The 23,956-nt window shown below is 42.6% G+C and overlaps 1 protein-coding gene across 6 annotated transcripts in view; it reads left to right on the plus strand.

The window, feature by feature from the left end:
- Nucleotides 1-23,956, plus strand: part of CUX1 (cut like homeobox 1) — a 271,806-nt gene that overhangs the window by 158,873 nt on the left and 88,977 nt on the right. For all 6 annotated transcript variants that reach the window (XM_027734329.2, XM_027734330.2, XM_027734331.2 and 3 more), the window contains exon 9: nucleotides 13,431-13,479. In XM_027734329.2, the coding sequence (XP_027590130.1) occupies nucleotides 13,431-13,479 (49 nt within the window). The remainder of the gene's footprint in view (nucleotides 1-13,430; nucleotides 13,480-23,956) is intronic.

The following is a 23,956-nucleotide window of genomic DNA, read 5'->3' on the forward strand; positions in this document are numbered from 1 at the left end:
GCAGGAACTGATGGCACAAACTGCCCGCTTTGGGGGAAAGAAGGGGAAATTGCCCTGCTCCTGTGCCTGTGTACAAGTTCATGTTCCAGCAAAGTACCCAGCTGAACCCACAGGTTCAGAGGTTTGAGGCCTGGGCAGGGGCTGTCACACCTGGGAAATGTGGGTGCTGCAGTGGGGGAGCAGAGTGAGGTGGAGGTGGGAGACCTGACAGGGCTCTGGGCTCACCTTTACACCTCCCCGGGTCAGGGGATGGCAGGGAGGGGTGTTTGGCACTGAAGGCCTAAACAGTCTGAAACTCTCCTTAAGCAAATGCTGGGTTTGTGGCTCTGAGACCACTTGGTTACAGAATTAGCACTGCATCAAAAACCAGGCAGATCCAAAGGGTCAGTCAGCACTGTCTTCTTACCTCCTTTCTCTGCTACAGCTGTTTGTTCGGGTAGGAAGGATGGTTTTCATCCACTGAAGAGGCTTCTGATGTAGCAGAAGTGTTGAGGAATTGTCATTAGCAACAGAAAACCAATATTTCCAGTTCAAATTCCCCTTCTGTAGAAACATTAAACCAGTTATATTAACTGTTGAAATAGAATAATCAAATAGTTCCTTACTGCAGACTACAACATTAGTCAAGCCTGAAGCTGTTTTACTTCAGCAGTATTTTAAAGGCAAAACAACTGTTGCAAGGGAAATAAAGAACTTGAAAAGTGTTTCTGAAATTATATTGTAAAAGGTTAAATTAGAAAACTGTGCACTGTTGTCCTCCAAGGGCTTGAAGTAGTACCTGGTAGGGTTGAGTTTTGCCACGAAGGATTATTTAAGGTAATTTTGCTGTCTAATATATATCCAGTTTCAATTCTGTGTAGACAGGCAATCTGTCAGTCATATTAGTGAGCATCCCTCATAATCCAGTACAACTGGAGGCTTAAGTTGGGAAAGAATTGAGCAGCTTTATATATTCAGCAAAGATTTAAAGGTAAACCTGCTGGCTGGTACAGGAGGCTCGAGTGAAGCCAACGTTAACCAGCTCCTTGACCAACTCCTGAGGGCAGCTGGGGGTCAGCCTGCTTTTTGGGTGCTCCACTGGAGTGAGAGCCAACCTAGAGAAGGGAAGGGAGAGAGAAGAATGCAATTCCTTCATCTGAAGACCAGGAGGTTGCTCTGTGTCTCAGACATCTGTCCACGTTCTGTGGTAATGAACTGGTGCTTGTGCAGGTTTAGACAACACCAGTTCTCCTTCCCTGGGTTGTTTTCTCTGTTCCATGCTCTCACATTCCCTGCTTTGTTTCTTTCCACCTGTTTTTTTTGCTGCTTTGTCACTCAGGTCAGCAGGATTGATGCTGTTGAGAGCTATAAACTGAAACAGCAGAGCACGATTGCCATTTGACAGAAGTGGTGTTTCCATTCCGAGCAAAGCTGGGACAAATTGGGAACAGAGAAAAACCATGTTGGTAATTGGATACATTATTATATAGACAGCAATCATCCTGGTTGTTGATCTTCAGCATAGCTCATGGGAAAGGTAAAACCTACTCAAAATGTAGAGTAAGCACATCTCTATCATGCTATCTGCTATTTTAATTCCATTTATTGGATGGGAGGACATCAATTACCTGTATCAGAGACCATGTAATGTGATTTTCTTTGATAGCCAGAAGGAAATACTTACTTTAGATGATAGCAGAGAATAGTCACATCACCTATATTCATTGCTAAACCAAAAGCATCTAAAACACTTCCCCAAATACATCTCCCACTTGAATGCTGTGTTCCTACAGGGTCAACATTTAGCTTTTCCTTTGCACAACTTGCATGTCCCTTCCACAGATAAAGGACAGATAAAACAGTGCCTGCTTTGTTGTCCATCACTGATGCTCCAGGTGCATTTGGCAGTGTAGGGAAGCAGGATATTGTCATATTTGGGTGCCTGTTGGTGAATGTGCTTGGAGCAGCATGGTAAGAAATAGGAACTTGGAGATTATTGGCCTGGTGGACACATTCATCTTGTTTGATGCCAATAAATCATTCCAAAGGCCATGTGGGATGTTCTCTTGCACTCCATAGTGCCAGTTACCAAGTCAGACTGGGTAGAGGGAACAGATGATTTAGAGAACTGAAGCATTTGAGCTACAATTGGAACAGGTATGGATTTCTCTCCTTTAGTCTGTGATATTTTTCCTAAAAACATTCAGGTCACTGGAGGATAACTGTTCTCCACCAGGGAGGAGCTGGTGGTGTGTCATTGCTGTGGTGGGAAGCAGTAATTTCCCCTTGATCTCTGCCTGTGGAGTGACACCTGTACATTGAATTTCTCACTGCACTCATTGTTTTCAAACTGTTGCACTGTAAAAAGACTGTGGGAAGTTAGAGAAAAGCATTTTATAGGTTCATACAGTGATGGACAAAGATACAGAATAAGTAAGGGGAAAAATTAATAGATACCTAAGATTTTCCAAATTACTGGGCTCCCCAGCTCTCTCTGTGGTTAAGGAGAAGAGATGCTGGGTGTCTCTGGAAAGAAGCTCCTAAAGATCATTCTGGAATATGAATATTGCTATAGTAAAAATTGTGAACAGTCTCCAATTGTTGAGGTTATTTTTGCTGTAAAGAAAACAAACATACAGAAATTCTGGCATTGGTGTAGTATGAGGGACGATTGTTCATTTTTGGGTTGTAACTACTCAAAACCCAAAGTATGTTTCAGATGTGACATGATGATTCTAAAAAGAAAAAAAGATAACCCACCAAAAAAACCCATCAAAAAGCTCCCATATCTTTGCCAAGGTATTTGTGCTTATTTTTAAACTCCAGTAACATTATTAAGTAAGTTAAAATATTGGTGTGTATTTTTAGAGGATCTTTAATCAAAGCACAGACAATTCTTCCTGCTGATTCTTCAGTTTAAAGTATTGCCAATCCGATAAAATAGAATGACACTTAAGATGCCTGCAATTAGGGTTTCTAATTTTGGCTAAATTATCTATTTTATCTCCATCAGTAAAAATAATAAATTGTTGCAGGTGCTCTATCTCCAAAGTATAAAACTCTATCTGTGTATCTGTCTATCGATCTATCTATCTATCTATCATCTATCATTATTGTTGTTGTTGTTTATTTTCATATTTATTTAATATTTTATTTATTTGGAGAAACAATTCTAAAAGAGCTTATGTGAGGTGTAGGACAGCAGTGTTAGTAAGATTTGGTATTTTATACTTTGTTATACTTTTTTTTTTTTCAAGTAAAAGAAAAACTGATGAGTTCTGCTCCTGTGCTGCAGGAGCCCATTTGCGCATCCCCAACCCTGCATGACCACAGCCTTTATCCCTTTTTCCAAAGGAAATGGAGCTTCCACGAGCCTGTGGTGTGTGTTTTACTGCCAGCCTGCTCGGCCACCCAGTTCATCAGTTCCCCTCCTAAATTAACTTGGAAGCTGATGATTGACTTGGGCAGTAATTAACAGCCTTAAACATCCCCGGCACAGGGAGCTGTGGTGAAGCTTGTAGGGATGGGGAATGGAAGATGGACAAATAGCCCGTTTGAGGGTGGCAGGTTGAGGGAGCAGCAGTTCCTCTCCACTTGCAGGGTGATCAGCCATGCCTGTGCTGCTGGAAAGCATCCATAACGTGCATTTCCTACAGTTTGTGGGTGGGAGGTGAAGAGGTGACATTTAAGGGATCAGGGAGGGACGTAGAGATGCTGCAGGAGGAAGCAGCAATGGGGGGCAGCTGAAGGCACAGATGGGACAGCTGATACTGTCACAGTGGGTACTGTCTAAACAGCTTTATAGGAACAATCAATAGGAAACAGGGCTTTGTTTGGGTTGGGGCTTAGGGAGGATGTGCATTTTATCCACTGACTCACCTCCATGTGGAGCATCACAGGAAGCAGCCCCAGGGTGTCAGGTAAAACTGCTCCTACCAAATCTGGGTTTGCAGTAGTGCTAAATTGCTGATCACAGTGAGGGTTTGCTCACTGTGGGAATCCTGTAAACTCCAAAAAAAACCAAACCCAGTTAAGAACACACCTGACTCCACCACTTCAGAGGCTGCTGCTTGTTCTCCTCCATCAACCAGTTCAGAGCTTCTGTTTGGAGTAAATTGGTATCAGGCAAGTCTATTAAATTTCACACAAATGATGGCTGCTCTGTTTAATTGTGTAGCAAATTAACTGACATCTGAAGCTCGGAGCAGACTGCAGAAATGCTCAACTCCTGGCAACAGGAATAAACACCCAGAGAGCAGGGTAAGGACCCAGAGCCTCAAACTTCCCACCTGCTCTTCAGGGATTGAGTTCTGGAAGTCAGTGAAGTGCAGGGCAGGTGAGAAAGTGTTGGGGTTCACAAGTTGTGGAGAAAAGTAATACACTGTTAATAAAACAGTCATTTCCCAAAATGACGTGCAAAGGATGCTTTAGATTAGGGTTTCTGCCAGTGTGGACCACAAACCCCACTACTGGAATAAATGAATGGAAAGGGGTTCAGTGTCTGGTGTGAGAGGCACGTTCCTCCTGCTTATATTGGAATCAGAAAGAAGTGAGGGGATGGAAAACCTGGGAACCAGCAGGGAACTTGCTTTGTGTACAAGGAGAGCAGGTTTCCTAATAGAAAATCCTCTAAAGCTCAATCCAAATGTTTGGATCCTCGGGAAACAATGATTTCATCAGCAAATCTAAGTGCAGAGTGTACCCAAAAGACCCCAAATGAGGACAGTTACAGGGAGTGTGAGGTTTAATAATGCTGCTGCCTTGATGTGATTAATAAGGCTGCTGATTTCCCATGTCTTATCAGCCGACTCTAACACTGGTTTGTATATTTGTTATCTCCATTCTGCGTTGTGGTATGGGAGGATAAACAGAAATACCATGGAGGCGACAGGAAACAAAACAAAAATAATCAAACATGTTTATCACTAGAGCATTAAAATGGCTGCTGTGGCAGACACCAGATGAATTATGCAATACATAACTTAATTCTCTGGGCCACAGATGTTTCATTTTTCCTGCAAGAAGCTGATTGAACCTTGAATGACAGTTTCAGGCAGTCTTTGATTGCTCTGTGGGTCACATGCTTGATATGACCTGCATTTGAGTTGCTTTCTACATGCTGTTGCTTTATAAAACATGTAAAATTGACATCGTGTTGGCTGCTCAAGGCCAAGTCAGGAGCAATTCCATGGGTTTGATATGCTTTGTGTGCAAGGGAGGCAGAGGGAAGGGTGCCTGTGTTTAAATTCTGGTGTGTTATTGAATCAGCTGAAGTCAGGAGAGGGGAATTGCAGTGAGCTCTTTCAATTTGTACCAGGAGGCACTAGGAAATTGGGAATTTGCTGCATCTGTGTCATCTTACATTGTTAGAAAATCCTCAGAGCCGTGGTGTCGGATCAGGCAGTGACTCCTGCTTCCCAGGGCAGTGCTGGGAGGGCAGCTGGGAATGTTTGTCTAAATAGGCTCCTCTGAGCACTTTAAACCTGAGCCTGGAGGTTTTATTCCCCACCCTGAGGACTCAATCCTGAAAATCTGCTGGGTTTGTACTGGTGCTGGTGCAGAACCTCAGTCTCGGGACATTCATGTGGGTGGGATTCTGACATAAATACATCAAAAATTAAACATCAGAAAGTCCTTTCTGCTTTTCTCCATAGCCTGTAAAGGCAGGTGAGAAGGATTTCAGCAAAAGGAACTGCAGGGACTCCTCTCTTTGCCTGCAGGAGAACCTGCAGTGCTGGAGCCCACTGCTTGTGAGCTTCCAAATTTCTCACCAGCTCTCTCAGAAGCTGGTGGAAATGGATTTTTAGGTCTGTCTAAATAAGGTTGTTTCTGCAAATTTCAGGTGCAAAAATTATCTCGTGTTTCAGCACCTTCTTTGAACTCCCCTTTAGCCCAAAGGATTGTCTCCAGTGGTCTGAGTTGGAAGGAAACCCAAAATAATCCAAATCTGAACACTCCTAATTACTGATTTTAACACTGCTCATAAGGCTCTGCAGGGTAAAGCAAAAACACACTGTGAAAGAGGAATGTTCCTGAGAGATCTGTTCTTGTGGAGAGAAAATCCCAGTGAAAGCTGAGTAAGAACTGTTTAAATGGAGGGTTGAACAGCCTGGGGAGCCAAGATTCATACTGGCCGTGGTGCAACATGTATAAATATGTGCCATGTAAGAAAAGAAAAAATATGGACCATCTATTTCTGTATTGGGCTACTTTTTAATTCAACCAGTATGCCTTTTCTGGATTCCAGTTGCTTCCATTAAGTGTTCTTTGGTTTGCCAAGCGTGCCAAGGTCATGTGTGTGTGACACTATGGGTGTTACAGCTCTTGGGTGCTATGTTGTTATCAGTTATATATAAGTCTCACTATTTCTCTTTGTGTTTTATTGAGCATATCAATTAGTGTCACTCATATCAATTTCTCTCCAGAAATGATTAAGAAAACGTTGCTGATCTTTAGGAACTGCTCCCTCGTGTATCACTGGAACAAAGCTGATTTCTGTTGTCTTTAAAACTTCATAATTGCAAACATGATTTTTTTTTTTTTTTATCCTTTAAATCCTGACTTCAGCCATGAAAGAGAAAACACAGTGCAGTGCAGGTTTTCTTGGAAAGCAGCTTTCCTACAGACTGAAAACTGTTTTATTCTATAGGTTCTTTTCCCTCTTAACGAGCGAGATGATTCTTGTCTTGTATTGTCCAAGCACCCCGGGCTTTACAAGCAGTTTCTTTAACCTGTCTCAATATTTGATGATCACTTGACATCTTTCAAGCACCCAGGACCTCGTTTGTTTGAAGATCACACCTGCAGCTGGCGTGGCTGCTTGATCCTGGTGTGCTTAATGAGAGATCTTTACACGAGGTTTATTTTTCCAGCCTGAATGTGTGTGTGGTGCGAGGGTAGCAGTGAGGGGAAACTGGAATTAATTCTAATAAAAGCAAAAGAAAAAAAAAAAAGCTGGAAAAAGCATCGAGTCCCTCTCCTTTTTGCTAGGGGAGGGACTTGATTTAGTGGAGGATATCTGCCAAGAGGGGCCTGGGCAATGTAAAGTGGACATTTCCCCAGATTAATCCACGTGAGTGTGGTGTAATCGCCGGAGCACCTGAACCCAGCCTTTCTTTGATCTCTCACTTTAAAGCCTTCAATGTTTCACTGCTTAGCAGAGAGAGGATTTTTTTCTTCAATTGAGTTCCTAGGAAAGGAAACACCCAATTCATTACTAAACTTGGTGGATTTATGAATCCCTGAACAGAGAAATTCTTTTACAAGGGGCCTGGATTTATATGACATTGGAAAAAGGATTATCTGATCTGAAGATCCTTAGAGGGCTGCTCTGAAAGAAAATATTAACCTATAGCTCTTGCAATTTGAAAAGTAGATTTGAGAACTTAGTAGTAAAAAGTGTGTGAGATCTTCCCCTTTGACATGCTATGCTGGTTATGCTGAAATCACTTTTTATTTTGTTCTTTGTAAAACCCTTCTGCCTATTACATTTCGATCTTCTATTAGCAATAAAGGGGAATTTATCCTCTGTGGATGTTTGTTGGATTTGAATCGTTATGAATTCTAAAAATGCCTAAACTGTGTGTGCAGTAATACTCATAAAGTGCAAGAAAAATAGAATTAGTGGGGTTTTTTTTATTACCTTCTATCAGAAACTTTCTAAGAGCTTCAAAGAAAATGTTTGGTGGTTCTTTCTTTCCTAGAAATTAGGCAACAAATCACAGGCCACTGAGGTGCAGAGATTAGGTGAGGGGATCTACCAGAAGAGCTTAGGAAGAGGTTTAAATTTGGGTAGGAAATTTGTCATCCTGGTTTGCTCAAAGAAAAAATAGGATTTCATATTCTGGTGCTGGGATGCTCTTGTGCCCTGAGTGAATGCCGTGATCATCGGGCTGCAGGCAATGCTGCCGTTGTGTAGTGATCCAGAATTACTTCCCAGACCCAGGAACCTTCCCTGATAAAAATTTTATTGAAACCTGAAAAAATAAAAATTCAGTGCACTTCTTCTTCCCCCCCCCCCCCCCCCCCCCTTTTTTTTTTTTCCTTCTTTTTAGTGCTTTGGCCCTTCTTCTTTTCTTCCCTTCCCTTCCCAAATGCCCCAAATAACTCTTCACGTTTTGTGCCAGCCAAGTGCTGGGTTACACTGCCTGTAATTTTGAGAGGCTGAGCTGTTTACCTAATTTGGCCAAAATCTGCTCTGTGACGATCACAGATATACGTTACAAGGAGGGTTTTTCTTTTTTTCCCTTAATTAAACATAAATGCACATTAGTTGATAATGTCTGCTTTTAGTTTGAAATTGCCTGCCTAAATGCTTGGGTAATTAGAACGTTTTAACAAGCCCCACTGGCTCCATAGACCGTTTGCTCTGACTAGTAAACTTTTACATGTTTTTAAAGAAAACAAATGTGTGGGAAAAAATGCTGTTTGTTTTTTGCCAAACCAAAGTATTAATCTGCCCTGGTAGCAAAGTTTCTTGGCCACGCCACTGACTGCAATTTCCAAAGTGTCATCTGTATTTTTCAGTTCTTCCATGTATAAAGAATCCAACAGCAGTTTCCTTCAAGGTTGAGTAAGTTTGAATCTTTAGGGGGCTGTAGCCACAAGATTTGGCAAGCCATTCACTTGTCATGTTAATAAAAAAGGAATTGTTTCTACCTCTTTAAGCTAAATGAAGGAGTTGGATCAACTGGATTTTAGTCATAAAGTCCAGATTCTTCTTGCTTGCTAGTGAATAACTTCATGGTGTTCAGGGGTTTCATCCAATTTAATTTTATTTAGAAGAAGAACCGAGTTTTTTCTACGTTACCCACCCTTGAATTTGCTTGCTTGTTATGCTGTTCAAGCCTAATCTGTTATCTTGATCTCAAAATGAAAATAGAGCCTTTCTGCACTTTTTATTTCCCATAAGCAATTGAATTGAAAAGTGAGGTGGTTTGGGTTTTTTTTTCCAACTCCTTAAGTTGTTTTTTATAGGTGGCATGTTAGCTTTGAGGGCTGTTTCATGACTGGTAAAAGCTTATGTCTTGTAAAATCTATAGCTTTTAATGCATTTCGTTTCTCACTTCAAACACAGTACCAAGAGAAGAAATAATAGAATATTTCATGGTCATGCTGCTTTAACAGTTCAGATTCTGTAGCTCCAAATGCTTGAGCTTAAAATTTGATTTCCTGAATTCCTTAGTCTGAAAACGTGGAAACTTAGAGCAAGCTGTAATACACCCTGAAGAACTGTCTTGCTTACATGATTACTTTTCCTCTGCACAGAGACTGTAAGAAACTAGATCAGATGATTATATTATCTGTGAAATGCAAAAACACAGGGTAGATAATATTTGTTCCTGAAGACAACTTTTCCCCACTCTTTCTCTCATGATCTATTTTAGTGTTAAGAAAGTATCACCCCTGACCAAACCCTGATTAATGTTAGGTTGCAATGTAGAAATCTGATGCAAACCACCAAAAATATTAGTGTATTTTAACAAAAGGTCCTCTTGTTACTAACTACCCTCATTCTCTGTATCTGCCTGAAGAAAGACAGAACTTTGGGAGGTTTCTCCTTGCCTTCAGCTCTTGGGGTGAAGGGGAACCAAGGCACTCACAAGATGTGTGTTGCTTCAGGAACAAAGAAGGTTCAAAGTAAAATCATCAGACCTCTGGTTCCTATAACTGAGTGTAGTTCACATGGGACGATTCTGGGCAGAAATTTAGGGTCTGTATAATGGTGGATTTGCTGAAGCATTTTAAAGTAAAACAGAAGAGATTTAGATTAGACATTGGGAAGAAATTCTTCCCTGTGAGGGTGGGGAGGCCCTGGCACAGGTTGCCCATGGAAGTTGTGGCTACCCCATCCCTGGAAGTGTCCAAGGCCAGGTTGGACGGGGCTTGGAGCAACCTGGGCTAGTGGAAGGTGTCCCTGCCCATGGCAGGGGGTGGAACAAGATGGGCTTTAAGTTCCCTTCCAACCCAAACTATGTTGTGATTCAATGATTCCATGAATTTGGCCATTGTTCCCTTCAAGTTACACACCAGGTTTTCAGGGCAGAGCTGCAGGACAAGGTGCCATCAGCCTAGAGCTGGATGGTGCTTTGCCTGGCAAGTATTTCCATTGAAATAAAGAGAAATATTAGCATAGGAAGGGCTGAAAATGAGCAAATGTGGTGGATGGTGAATACATCAAAAATGACCTGTGTGGGACTAATTCAGTGAGCAAAGCGGAGCTGCCTCGTACCTGACAGGTCTGAATTCAACACGGTGCTTTGTAAACAATAAATCAATGCAGGTTGTTTCTGTGAGTGCATAAAAGGTGTGAGAACTGTAATTTATTTTATAATAAATACTTGTGCTGAGCAAACAGTGAATGCAGCTATTAGAGACTTTCTCAAATACATGATTTTAGGCTGCTGAGTGCCAGCTACTGATGTGGTAGTTGAGCTTTTAAAATGAAAAGCCTGAATTCCTTTTGAAGATTCTCCTGAATGCTGTTGACACTTGTGCTAGGAAAGAATACAGAGTAATTTAATTCATTACTTTACTTAAAGATAACGCTTATAGTTGCAGCATTACCCTCCATTGGTGTGCAGACTGCGAGGCTGGAGGTGTTTTGCTCGAATTTTTTGGAGATATTACATCCTTTTATTAGGAGTGCTGAAAAGCTGGGGAGAAAAAAATGTAGGAGGGAGAGGGGAGTTCAGGATCAGTCAGCTGGTGTGTCTGGATACAAGGACAAAGGGACAATTTTGCCCTTGGCTACAGTTTGACACTTCTACTAGATTCAGTCAGAATTATCTGTGTGTGCTGAAGGGCACAAATGTCATTTTTATGGTGTTCTATATCCTCAGTTGCTTTTTTTTGTAATTGGCTGCAGATCCCAGTGCTGTAATAGAGCTCTTAAATCCTGACCCCGGCCGGAACAGCTCACAAGTACCAGTATTAACACTACTGTCCATTTGAAGTGCAGGGTTGTCCTGAGTCCTTCCACCTTGTTTTTCAGGCACCATCTTGTGTTTCAGCCTGTTTTAGTGGCAGCCTCCCACCTTTCTACTGGCTTGGGGTGCTCCTCTGCTTTGCTGCTCTTGGTCTCATCTCTCTTGGTCCACTGGCCTCGGGCATCCCTCTGTTCCTTCCCTCGCTGTCTCCATCAGTTTTCCTACCCTTGGCTCCCCTTCACTAGCTGAGGGTCCTTGGATGGGTCCCAACCCTCTCACATTCTACCCCTTCATGCTCATCTTTTCTCCATCAGTCACCTTCTTTTCTGCTAAAAAAAGAAGTGTTTCCTTGCCTGGACTGAAACCCCACCCTTCTGATCCCAAAGCTCTTCCTCTCCCCATCCGAGGGCTTTGTGCTTCTGAGTCTTTCACTCTCCTCAGATTCTTCAGTGTTCCAGACCTTTGGCTGATACCTGGCACCCCCTGTTTGAGAGGAAAGGCAGGGATTTTATTCTTCAAACCCTACAGAGAAGGGAGCAGAAACAGGATTGGCTGGAGCTGTGGCCGGTGTGCCGGGGTGGGACATTCCCAGCTCTGATCTGGGAGGGATGTGACATAATCCAGACATCATTTACTGGCTCCATATAACCTGAGGCATCACACATAAATTCAGCCTGAATGCATAAACTTGTATAAAGAGGATCCTTAAACTATCCTGGCTAAAAATATTTGTGAAATGCTGGGGAGCATCTTTTTGGTGCATTAGGATGCTCTCTTCCCTCTTATCTGTTACAGATATACAGGGGGGTGGGGGTCATGGTCTTAGGGATGTGTGTTCCATGGGAAATACTGTAATTTTTGTGGGTTCATTCATAAGTATTTTGGGCCTGGAGTCTGAAGCAAAAGATGTTTCACAACTACAGAGGCCAAAGAGATGGAAGGTGTTATTGTAGGCTGACATGAACCTGTCCAGGTCGGTCCCTGGGCTGCTCCCTTCAATCCTTCTTTGCCCAAACAGTGGTTGTTCAGTTCAGTAAGTAATGGCCATTATTTATTATTAATTCAAAACATCATGTGCAGGATTTTTTCCCATTTAAGAGCACATTAGCTTCTCCTGCCCAAGAAAACACATGTTAATCTGTTTTCCATTATTGTCCAGAAGATTTTTTCAGAAGGCAGTTCATATTACCCTGACAACATTAAAGGCTGTAATTAAAAATAATTTTCCATTAATTTATATACCTGCACATTTACTTATTATGATCTTTTACTGCATTTCCCTGAGTGTACACACAGAAATCTAAAATACTGTTGAAGATTAAGTCAATATTCAGTGTAATGATCCAGTGCCAGAACCCTGACATACTTCAATTAATGATCTTTCCTAACAAACACCTGCATAGGGAGATGGATCTTCTGTGGGAATCAGCACATAAATGAACCCTGACTTTTCTGCATGGGCAGAGGAAGGGAATTCCAGCATTTCACAGCTTTTACTGATAATGATCTGCTACAGATTAAAAACAAAAACCAGACATTATGGTGTTGGCAGATTGCAAAAGGACTTGCTGGTAAAGCTGCTGTTCAGAGGAGATGAGGACAGTGTTTATTGCTTCCATATGGTCCAGGGATACAAGACAGGCAAAATGTCTGGGGAGAATAATATGTCTTATTATATTGATACAGAACATTCTTGAGGTCTGTCAGCCCTGTCCCTGCTACCTTTCCCAGGTGAGAGCCTGAGTGGGAAATATTTGCCCACGATTCAGCATGAAGATAAGAAAAGATTGCTTAAGGGTTGGCTCTGTTTGTGTGAGTGAAGTGTTAGAAATGCTTATGTTTAAGGGGTCAGGTCTGGGAGCTGCCACCTAACACTATTTTTCCTTGACTGTTTGTATAGTTTTCAACCCTTTGACTTTCTTATTCAGCTTTGCAAAGTGCATTAAGAGTCTAAATTTAGAGTTTGATAAATCTGTGTCAAAAAAACTCTTTTTCCGCATAATGTAAAATTAAATTTCTTGGCCTCTTTGACCTCCTGATATTTTTTTTTTAGCCAAATTTAGAACCAAACTTCCAGGCACACTGAAACAGAAGAGTAACAGGCTACTTTTGTGTATGTGCATATGGATAGTTGACCAAAGAACTGCAGTCTTTGACTTTTCCATAATTATCACTTGTGAAGCACCTTTATGTGTTGGAAAGATGCCACTGCCCTTGTGCAGAATTTTGGGGAGTAAGACCTTCAAAGATCAAATGAATATGCTCAGCTATTAATATGCCTATTTCATTGCAAAAAGGGAACAGGCAAAGGAGTTGGAGCCTTGCAAACCAGTCCACTGAGCTGAAACCCAAGAGGATTCCACCAGTCAGAGGATGAGCTGATCAGTCCTACTGGGTCCTTTGATAAATAAATATTGAAAATGGTTATTGTTTGTGTGAATGTTGCAATTGCTACCGTGCATAAACTTGTGTAGCAGGTGTTCTCCATGTGATAACAGAACTTCTGCTCTCTTGTTCTCCCAGGGCTGATGAAATCGAGATGATCATGACAGACCTTGAAAGAGCAAATCAGGTAGGATTTTAAATGAGCCCTCCATAAAATTCTGAGTGTGACTTTGATTTTTCTCTTTTAATTCTCTTTTGGATTTCATGACAGTTCTTTTATATGCACTTAGCAGTCATAACTGTGTAGAGTAAGAAAATATGCAAATTTAGAGCAAAATACAGCTCTTTAGGGATGCTCTGCAAGGATTGTGTGCACAGTAGAGTGGTGCTTCCCATATATTTACCTTCTAATAATTTAAACTTACATTTCCCACTGTAGTTATTCTTGGCTTTATGTTTCTAAATCCATCATGCTGGTCCCTACTCAGACATTCAAGTGACTGGTTTACCCAAATTAAAGAGCCTCTGCCCTGTGGCAGTGGCAGGGCTGCAGCTTTTATGGACTTCTTCAGAGTTTTCTTTTCTCTTCCTTTTCTGATATATTTTATTGGTGCATTAATTTTTAGCAAGGGTTGGATCAGGCTTTGCCGTGTAGGACAAGGAAGGAATTGAGTCATTTGTTCCTGCAGATGCTGATTTGCAGATGCTAATTTGGCATAAATGTCCCTCCCACCATCCTTTGCAAGGCACACACTCCTGACAAAGTGGCACAATCATATGGGACTTCTTAAAATAATAAGTTTTTTAAAAAATCCAAACCCAACACCCGAGCCAAGTGTCCTTCTGGTGCAGTCTGTGCTTTGAGTGTCTGTTTGAGGTGATGAAGGAGATGTTCCTGGACAGGCAGGATTCACAGGTCACACATGCAGTGGGTGGTGGTTTCACAGAGGGAAACCTCAACCAGGCATTTGCTTATCAGTGACATTCATTAAACCCTCTGTCAGGTAAGATCAGAGATTACAATCTTAAATCTCTCAGGTTATGGATTTATAATCCTGCTGAAGTTACCTAAGAGCAGCTCACTGCCAGGAGGAATTGTGGCAGCTCCTTCCCCTCCGTGTGGTCCTGCTGGGTGCCCTGTGCTGTCAGCAGTGGTTGTGGGAGCCAGACCAGGCCACTGCTCCTGTTGGAAATGAACCCCCTCCTCCAGCTGCTGTTTGGTTTTGCCTTCTTCCTTTTGCCAGATCAGCTTTCAGCCCCCACCCTCCCCTGGTGCAGCTGTCAAGTCTTGCAAGTGTCTTGGCCTTTACATTAGTTCTTGGTAAATTGGACAAACACAAATCACAGAATCATTTCCCCTGGAAGAGCCCTCTGTGATCATCCAGTTCAACCATTAACCCAGCACTGCCAAGGCCACCACTAAACCATGTCCCCAAGTGCTACATCTTTTAAACCCTCCAGTGATGAGGACTCCACAACTGCCCTGGGCAACCTGTACCAGGGCTTGACAACCCTTTTAGTGAAGAGATTTTCCCTGATATCCAATCTAAACATCTCCTGAAACAACTTGAGGCTGTTTCCTCTTGTCCCATCGCTTGTTACCTGGGAGAAGAGACCAACTCCCACCTGCACCCTTCTGTCAGGGACTTGTACAGAGTGAAAAGGTTCCCCCTGAGCCTCTTTTCTTCCAGGCTGAGCCCCCCCAGCTCCCTCAGCTACTCCTGCTGCTCCAGACCCTTCCCCAGCTCCATTCCCTTCTCTGGACACACTCCAGCCCCTTAATGCCTTAATGAAGCTCAAAGCAGATTTGTAGGTTGTTGGGTTGATTATTTAGTCAGTAAAAGCAAACTGGTGTTTGCACAGTGGGTTTTTAGTTCTGTCAAAGAACTTTTGTAGACTGCATTAAATATTTATTGAAGTGCTAGTAATTATTTGGAAATATGTAGACTTTTTAGAAATGATGTAGGTGTTAAAGATGTTTTGGTAGAATTATTTTGTGATTTTTGCAAAAGCACTACATTTTGCCAATGTAGCAATGATTTACCCAGTAGGGTTTGTTTTTTTCTTTCCCTCAGAGTAGAAAGGGGGTTGTAGTTAAAGAATAGGTATTTCTGATTTCCACACTGCCATACTAAAATCAATTGTGTATGTTTATATAGAAATGCTCTTTTTCTGTCTAACTGGAACAAAGCTGCAATGTGGTTTGGTTTGTTTGTTTTTACTTTATTGTGGTGGTTTTGTTGTAATTAGGTAAAATTTATAACTGCTTATGTACATAACCCTTTCTTTGGTTGTAATTCAGCAAAAGCTGGGTCTGTGCATTACTATCAGTGTGCAGTTCATCTGAGCTGTTGTAAAGCTAGAAGAGAGGATTCTGTCTTCCCTTTCCCCATCTGCTCCTCCTCTGCCTCCCCCTCCAGCTTCTGCAGTCCCATCCCCTCCCAAAAAGCAGCTCCTGCAACTGGGAGACCTTTCATTGAGTCCAGTGAGCTCAGTAAATGCAGATTTGGGATGAAGGGGCCAAGTTTGTTTTCTGTGGGTTTAACAAGTGGAGGCAGCTCAACAAACCATGGGAGAGGCCACAGTGCCAAAATCAGAATCATGGAATGGTTTGGGTTGGAAGGGCCTTTAAAGACCATCTCATCCCACCCCCTGCCATGGGCAGGGACACCTTCCACTAGCCCAGGTTGCTCCAAGCCACGTCCAGCCTGGCCTTGGACACTCCCAGGGATGGAGCAGCCACAGCTCCTCTGGACAACCCGTGCCAGGGCCTCACCATCCTCAGAGGGAAGAATTTCTTCCCAATATCCCATCTAACCCTGTCCTCTGGCAGTGGGAAGCCATTCCCCCTGGTCCTGTCCCTCCTTGTCCTTGTCCCAAGTCCCTCTCCAGCTCTCTTGGAGCCCCTTTAGGCCCTGGAAGGGGCTCTCAGGTCTCCTTGGAGCCTTCTCTCCTCCAGGTGAACCCCCCCAGCTCTCCCAGCCTGGCTCCAGAGCAGAGGGGCTCCAGACCTGGGAGCATCTTCATGTCCCTCTCTGGACACTCTCTCCAACAAGTCCATGTCTTCCTTGTGTTGAGGGCCCCATGAGGGCCCCAAGGGGAGTGTGTGGCCTCAGAGGAGATGGAGAAGGGAAGGGAAGGTTCACTGGTAGAGGAGCAGGAGCTGCTGCAGTAGCTCAGCTCATTTGCTGAAACATCCTCATAGTCTTTGCCTTGTGTGATGCTTTACCTTTATAAAACACTTTGGTAAATTATATCTAAGTAATCTTTGTAGCAGCAATTCCTGTGTTTTACCTCTTTATAGTCAAAAAAAAAAAAAAGGAAGAAATTAAATCTATTGCACAGGCCAGAAAGTGAGTTTGCATCAGGCTGAAGTGTTACAATTGCAGAAACAAGTACTTAACCTAATTATGTATTTAATAGTTAAATTAACATTTCCTTTTACCATTTCAGTAAGTGCTCATTCCCCATTATTAAGGCTACCTTTAAAGAGTAGTGCTCAGCACGACTCCTGCTTTGTGCATAGACTGCCTTGCTGATTTGGATGTGATGTTTTGCTCCTCTGGAATTAACACTGACCCAAAAGACTGGGATTTGGAGCAGAAATTTACATGTTTCCACCGAAAATGTGGGGAAAAAAAATTGCTGTAAATTTTTAAAGAGCTGATATTTCTTGAAAATCCCTTTCTCTATGACTGCCCTTTTAAAATCCAGAGTTGGCACTTCAGAACTTCCCGTGTATGTGAGGACACCTCTGTGGCTCCTGAGAGGTGGGCAGGGCCACTTCCCTCTCCACTTCTGCAGGAATGAGGGTGTGGATGTACTCACTGACCTTGGTCCAGGTGTCCATATCCTGGATGATAAAAGCCTTAGGGACAGAGCTGATGTTGTGACTCCCACCCTGGTGTCCTGCTGGGTCAAACATGGGCCATTCTTCTTCAGACTCCATCACCTCTCTTCTCCCAGTTTTCCCATACAGGAGCTTTCTGGGCTAGTTTGTGTGCTATCATCCTCAGAACAAATTACTGGCTCCTGGAAATAATTACCTTTAAATACCAGTGAGCTTTGCAATTTTCTGCTCAGACAGAAGAAGGGGAAGTGACCTCAAAGCTCCATCTCTCTCCATTGTATAGTGACACAAGGTATAAACTGAATTTGCCCCCAAACCATAATCATGGGAGAAATTAATCCCTCATTTGAGCAGAACAGGCTGGAACAGGGGTGGGTGCTGGAGAGGAGGGGGTGGTGGCAACACGATGACTGAGGTGACAGCCTCTTCCTTAGCTGCTGATCCAGGTGCTCAGTGCCATTAATCCAAGATCTTGGGGGGGAATTTATGGCAGGACTAGTCTGTTGTGGCTGACAGAGCTCAGGGTGAGGTAAGTACACCAAGTCACACCCACTGGGAGGGTGAGGTGGGTGTCAGTGGCGACCTGGAGAGTAACCCTTCCACTTGAAAGTCCTCAGAGCTTTTTTTATAAAAAAAAAAAGGGCCAGAATAGTAAATTAAAAGTGCTGGTTCACCTAGACCTGCCTCAAGAGGAGCCATTAGCTCATGACATGGGGCTTTAGAAGGGGTGAAGGTCTGAAGCCAATAACCCCCGCTGGCTTTCATGGTAAAATGCAACTGCATCATCTGCCAGACAGCAGAGGAACTGGGAGTCCAGTATCCCTCTCCAATCCTCTCCTCATCCCTGAGGTTGTGTGACTGCACAGGACTGAAGTCACAATAGAGCTAAATACAATAGGAATGGCTTATTTGCACTTTACTGACTCTCCAGCTCAACAAGAAAACTAACCCACAAGTTCAACCTCACATTTCCATGAAGATTTAATAATGCTGTAGTTTGGGGAAGGGACTCATTTTATTAACATTTCATTTTGCACAATAAATCACTGCATATTTTCTGATATGCTACGAAGTATAAGAATAAATAATTAAAACTAAACTACCCGTACTTGTCAAAATAAATGATTTATCATAGTTTGGGATACAGCATCTTTGAATTTTTTATTGTTTGATTCCCAGAATATTCTAATTTCCAATCAGGGAAGTTAATGAAGCTCCAGTGTACTTTTTTGCATTCACAGCAGTTACAGTTGTGTGGCTGTTTATTTTACACAAATATTTATGGTTAGCACTTTTCTGTACCTTTTCAAGTTTACACCTTTCCCGTAAGTGTTTATGGCAGTCAGTCACAAATCTTTTGGGATGACAAATTTATTCAGATAAATTATTGTTCTGTTTCTGTGCTTCATCCACCAATCTGGAATCACCCAGTTGTGCTTGAGAAAAACTGAGGTTTCTGTTGGAAAGAATAATTCCTAGGTTGTGAAAGCAGAAATACTTTGGAGTGTTAAATTTTTAAAATGACAGTGAGGCTCATTTTAAGGTTTTAATATTGAGTCTAAGTTTGTGGTTTCATGTCACTGAGGTATCCAAATCTGTTTGTTGGCTTTATACATTGTTCACATAGCTTAAAAAAAAATAAATCCAACAGGCTTTTTAATTTAGGCTTCCTGGACAAAAAAAAAAGTGCTTTTTCACTTTTGAAAGAAAAAGAGTAGAACTTTAGTTAGGGTTGATTGATCCTGGGTTATTGTGGGTTATTGTATTTTAATTGTATTTTAATCTGAAGATGGAGGGTTAAAAAGCAGACTCTGGTATAGGTATCCTTAGATTTTGGGAGTAATAGCAGAAAGAGAACATGACCCTTTTTTTTTTTTTATGGACTTTATTGTATAAGCTATAAAAGAAGAATTAATTTTTTTTTCTTCTGTTATCCCTTTGGAAAAGCAAAATGTTTCCATCGGTTTTCTTTCCGTCTTCACAGTGCTGATAGTGCTCCCAGATTTCTACTGCTTATTTTTTCTGGGGAATGAAAGTCAAATATAGAAACTTCTGTTATCAATAAAACGAGAACAACTGTTCTTTCTAAAATACAGAGCCATTTATTAAAGAATCTGGACTGGATTGCTACCATTTATTCCACAGAAATGTGGTGTTGGATTTTAAGGTCTGTAGAGGAAGGGTTAGTGAATTTAAGCATTTTTTTGGAGCCAAACTGCCACTAAAATACATAAAACAGTGTCTGCTATAAAAGTAGAAAGAAAACCTCACCAGGGTGTTTTAGCAGAAATGCTGTTCTCAAGATTATTTTTTATTTCCTTGGGTATGGCACCTTCCTGTCTCCAACAAATCACATTGGAAAATGGTTCGAAAAGATATTCCTGCTAAGTGAGATTGCCATAAAATATGTATGTTTTTGAGCAGCAGATGGAATAAATTCTCCTTTTCACTTAGCAACACGAATGCAACACAGTACAGGTAGTGCTGGTGCTCGTGGGAGGGTTTGCTCTGACCCACCAGTGGTACCCACACCCGTGGCGAGGCATCCTGAGCTTTGTGCTTCCATGAGGAAGGGGATTCATCTTGCCATGACTCTTTCCTTGCACCAAGGCTCACACAGACACTGCCAGACAATTTGCTTTTTATTTCTGACCCCCTTGGCAGTGAACTGGATGCTCCACTCTCCTGGTGTGCCATAGCCCCATGGAACTGCCCCACCCCTGGAAGTGTTCAAAGCAAGTTTGGATGGGGCTTGGAGCAACCTGGTCTAGTGGAAGGTGTCCCTACCCATGGCAGGAGGTGGAATGAGATGCTCTTTAAGGTCCCTTCCAACCCAAACTATTCCACGAATCCAGCAAAGTTATGCAGCTTTATGGCAGATGAGGTCATTCACTTAATCCTGGGATTTCACTGTCTGTAAAATGGGAATAATAACATTTACTTTACAAAGGGCATTGAGATCCTTGCTCAGAGAAGTGCTGTATAAAAGGCAGAATATGGTTAATATTATTTTCATACAAACATGGGTTTCCTGTAAATGCCTGGCTTTCAGTTGGGAATACATTTATCTGGCAGCCTTTCAGTGCACAGAGGAAAGTGCAATAGCCTGAAGACAAGAATGAAGACAACTCAACCTCTTCTGGTTGGTGGAGTTTTTTCTTTTTTTGATGTAATTCTCCATTGTTGGAAAAAATAGGTGCCAGAGCCCTGAAGAATCACGTCCCTGATTTTCATCTAACCTTGCTTGCTGTTCTGTGGAAGTTAGGGCCATTTAAAGATTTTACAGTAAATTTTTATATCTGGAAAGTTAGAACATTAAAGCACATTGAGCCAGTGTGTTTTAATTGATCTCACGCTCAGAAACACAGCTTTTGCAGCAGCTTGCAAGTACGAATGTCAGCTCCAAGCGTGGTGATTGCTGCCACAACCAGGCTCATTAACTGCAGCAGAATTACTTGTGATAATACCCACTCCTCGCCCATAGGAAGATTTTGCCACACACAGCACTGAATTTAGCATGGAGTGAGGAAATACAGTTTGGCTGATGGAACTTTAAGGGAAAGGTTATACTTTTTTTTGTGTGTGTGTGTGTGTAAGTATCTCATTTTGCTGTTCACACCACTGGTCTCTGATCAAATTAACATTTTACTGTAAGTAGAAGAGCACTCGGTTCATGCTATTCATTATCTTGTCAGGAAACAAGGAGAATAATTTAAACTGGATGTATTGTGTAAGGCTTTTTTTCTTTTCCTTTCTTTTAATTGGAAAGCCCACGGCAGCATTGCGAGCGTGACCTCCCGGCTCCGCCGTGAGCTGTACAATATTTACCTGCTGTATGAGGCAGAATGAAAGTATTTTGAAATATTTTCTTGCCAGGGAGGTGGTTCTGTGCTAGAAAAACAGTGGTATAGGAATTAGAGGGAATTGTGTGACTGAACTATCTAGAAAAATAGGATTTTTTTGGCAACAGTAGATTTGCATGATCTTCATCAAAGCCACCTGTGTGACTGTCACTGGTCATTGAGGGTTTTCTTGACTGTACGTAGGATTTGGAAGTAAGAAACCAATAGTTTTAGCACTGATGGATGAAAAGCAACTGTGATATGGCATATCCAGTGCCTCAAGGAGCTCCAAGAGAGCTGGAGAGGGACTTCAGGCAAGGGATGGAGTGACAGAACCAGGGGAAATGGCTTCCCACTGCCAGAGGGCAGGGTTAGATGGGATATTGGGAAGAAATTCTTCCCTCTGAGAGTGGTTAGGCCCTGACACAGGTTGCCCAGAGAAGCTGTGGCTGCCCCATCCCTGGAAGTGTCCAAGGCCAGGTTGGACAGGGCTTGGAGCAACCTGGGACAGTGGAAGGTGTCCCTGCCCATGGTAGGGGAGTGGAACAACATGGTCTTTAAAGGCTCTTCCAACCCAAACCATTCTAGGGTTCTGTGAATCTCTAGATATTTCTTAGCTGAAGTGGCACAGTTTCATGCAAACAGAAGGTTATGTGAACTTTCCAGTGGCTCCACGTTGTGCAAGATTCCTTGGGTTTATCCATTTTCCATACTGGGCGCCTGTCTCTGGCTGTGCTCTCTTTTCTCATTTCAGGAAAAATTGTTCAACCATTTCTAAGAACAAGATTAGGAGAAAAAAAAAAAAAAGAAATTCCCCACATGTTCTGAGTTTTTCTTGCTGTTTTGGTGAGGAGCCTGCTGTGCCCAGATTTAATAGAAGGGGCTTGGCGCTTGAGGAAGGAGGGTTTGCCTTTTTCTCAGGGTTGTATCTTCTGTTGCTTCATGTAGAAAAATTAAAAAAAAAAAAGAAGTTAAAACAAAACAACAAAAAAAAGAAGCCCCAAGTTTAGCCAGCCTGTAAGAGTCTGGAAAAAAAGAGTTCACACCAACTCAATGGAATCTGGTTTGAATTTGTCGGCTTTGCTGTCGGTGCCTGTCCCAGGCACGCTGCAGTCTGTCACTGGGTGAACATTAACCAGCCAGGTTTTCCTTCTCCTGGATGTGATGTAAGGTTCTGTGCCACTCTGGCACAGGGGGAGCACGGGGAGGGGAGACGCTCCCCCAGCTTACTACGGCAACGACAGGATATGGGACACGGTGTGGGAGCAGGAAGGGGAGAAGGGTTCATGGTGGGAGGGAGTGGGGAGGAAGACTGGGACACTTGGAGGACATTTTGTGAAGACTTTTGGAGAAGAAGCAACGAGGAAAAGAGGAAGGAGGAAAAGAGGAAGGAGATCATGGGGGTAAGGCTAATTCTGGAAGTTTGTGTGAATTCGTTAAGTTGTGTGAGGTATGAGCTGGCTTTTGCCTGCCTGGAGCTAAAGGCACTGTGAAGCTCAGAGAAGATAAAAACAGTGCTTCCAGCAGCCAAAATTAGGAAGGGGACAGAGTGACAAACAAGGGACAGTGGGAGTCAAGAAGGCAAATCCAGAGGGTTTAACGGGGAGCAGCACCACAGGCACTGTGCAGGGTCTCGGCGCAGGTGAGGAACGGGCAGAGGCAGCTCGTGCCACACTGTGGTTGATGCTGCCACGCAGAGAGATGTGCCAGGGGCTTGAGGAACCCAAATAGCTCCAAATAGGGGTTGTGCCAGCGCATTCATTAATGTTTCTGAAGCACTTAGATCCTCTGGTGGTGGAGCACAGCCTGTGAGGAAGTGATCAATCCTGTCGGCAGAGGAGGGTGGGATTAGCTTGCAGTAAATAAAGTTGCAGGGGTCACACACGGAACAAGGAGGACAAAGCCAAAGATCCATTCACCGAGCAATATTCATCCCAGAGCTGGATGGAGTAGAGACTCATTGGAAAAAAGCAACAGCAGGTCCTGTGTGGGGCCATCCCACCTCTCAAAACCCTGCACTCGGGGTTGGCTTTTCCAAACTTGTAAGTGCTCAGATTTGAAACTACTGTTCTTTTAATAGGTTTTTGTGTGCCATTTATAATTCATATTGCAATAGCACCCAAAAGTGCTTTCCAGACGCTGAACACATCTGTAATTCTGGCTCTAAAAAGCTTCCATTCTTGGGGGGGGGGGAAGAGAAAAATTGACGAGTATTTCCCGAATAGAATTGCCCGAAGTTTGTGCCGATGTATTTTTAACAATGAAATCTTGTCAGATATTATTCCGAGGATCACAACAGGTGTTGTGAATTGGCTGGGGAGGCTGTGCAGAAAGGGCAGCTGACAGCTCACTGTATATGCAGATGTACCACCTATTAGCAATATCCTCTGTGGTTTGCTCGCATGCGAGCTGAATAGATTCTCCAAACAATGCTGCAGTGAATGGAAGCCATCAGCAGAATTGCTCAAGGCTGCAAAACCCATTACTTATACAGCAGTAGATGCAAGAGCAAGTGCCACAGTGCAGTAACTTGTCCTGCTTTGCTGGAGTTGTTTCGCAGTTATTAGATCAATATACGTAGCTCCACATCTAACAAAACACAAGGAAATAATTTATCTCAATGTGGATCATTAGCTCAGTATTTATCCTAATATTTCTCTTTTTGTGCCATTTTAGTGCTGTTACCATTTTTTCCCAAGCACACAATAGGTTGTGTGCCCTGCTCTCATTATTAGTGCCACGACACTGTACTTTTTACAATCACATTTTAATTACAGCTGCAGAACCTATGCAAAATCATTTAATACAATGTTGTGAGCAAATAGCGCAGATGATGCGTTTAGTATTTGATTGCTGTTAGTTTACTCATTGATTAAACGTGCAGAGGCTCTGCTTTGACTGGTGAGAAAGTCAGAGACCACACACACAAAGGAGTATAGGGTTTATATTTGCTACAGATTTATATTTGCTAT

The sequence above is a fragment of the Pipra filicauda genome, unplaced genomic scaffold (assembly GCF_003945595.2).
Source record: "Pipra filicauda isolate LSUMZ 115617 unplaced genomic scaffold, ASM394559v2 scaffold71_size5581439_pilon, whole genome shotgun sequence".
Taxonomy (NCBI): domain Eukaryota; kingdom Metazoa; phylum Chordata; class Aves; order Passeriformes; family Pipridae; genus Pipra; species Pipra filicauda.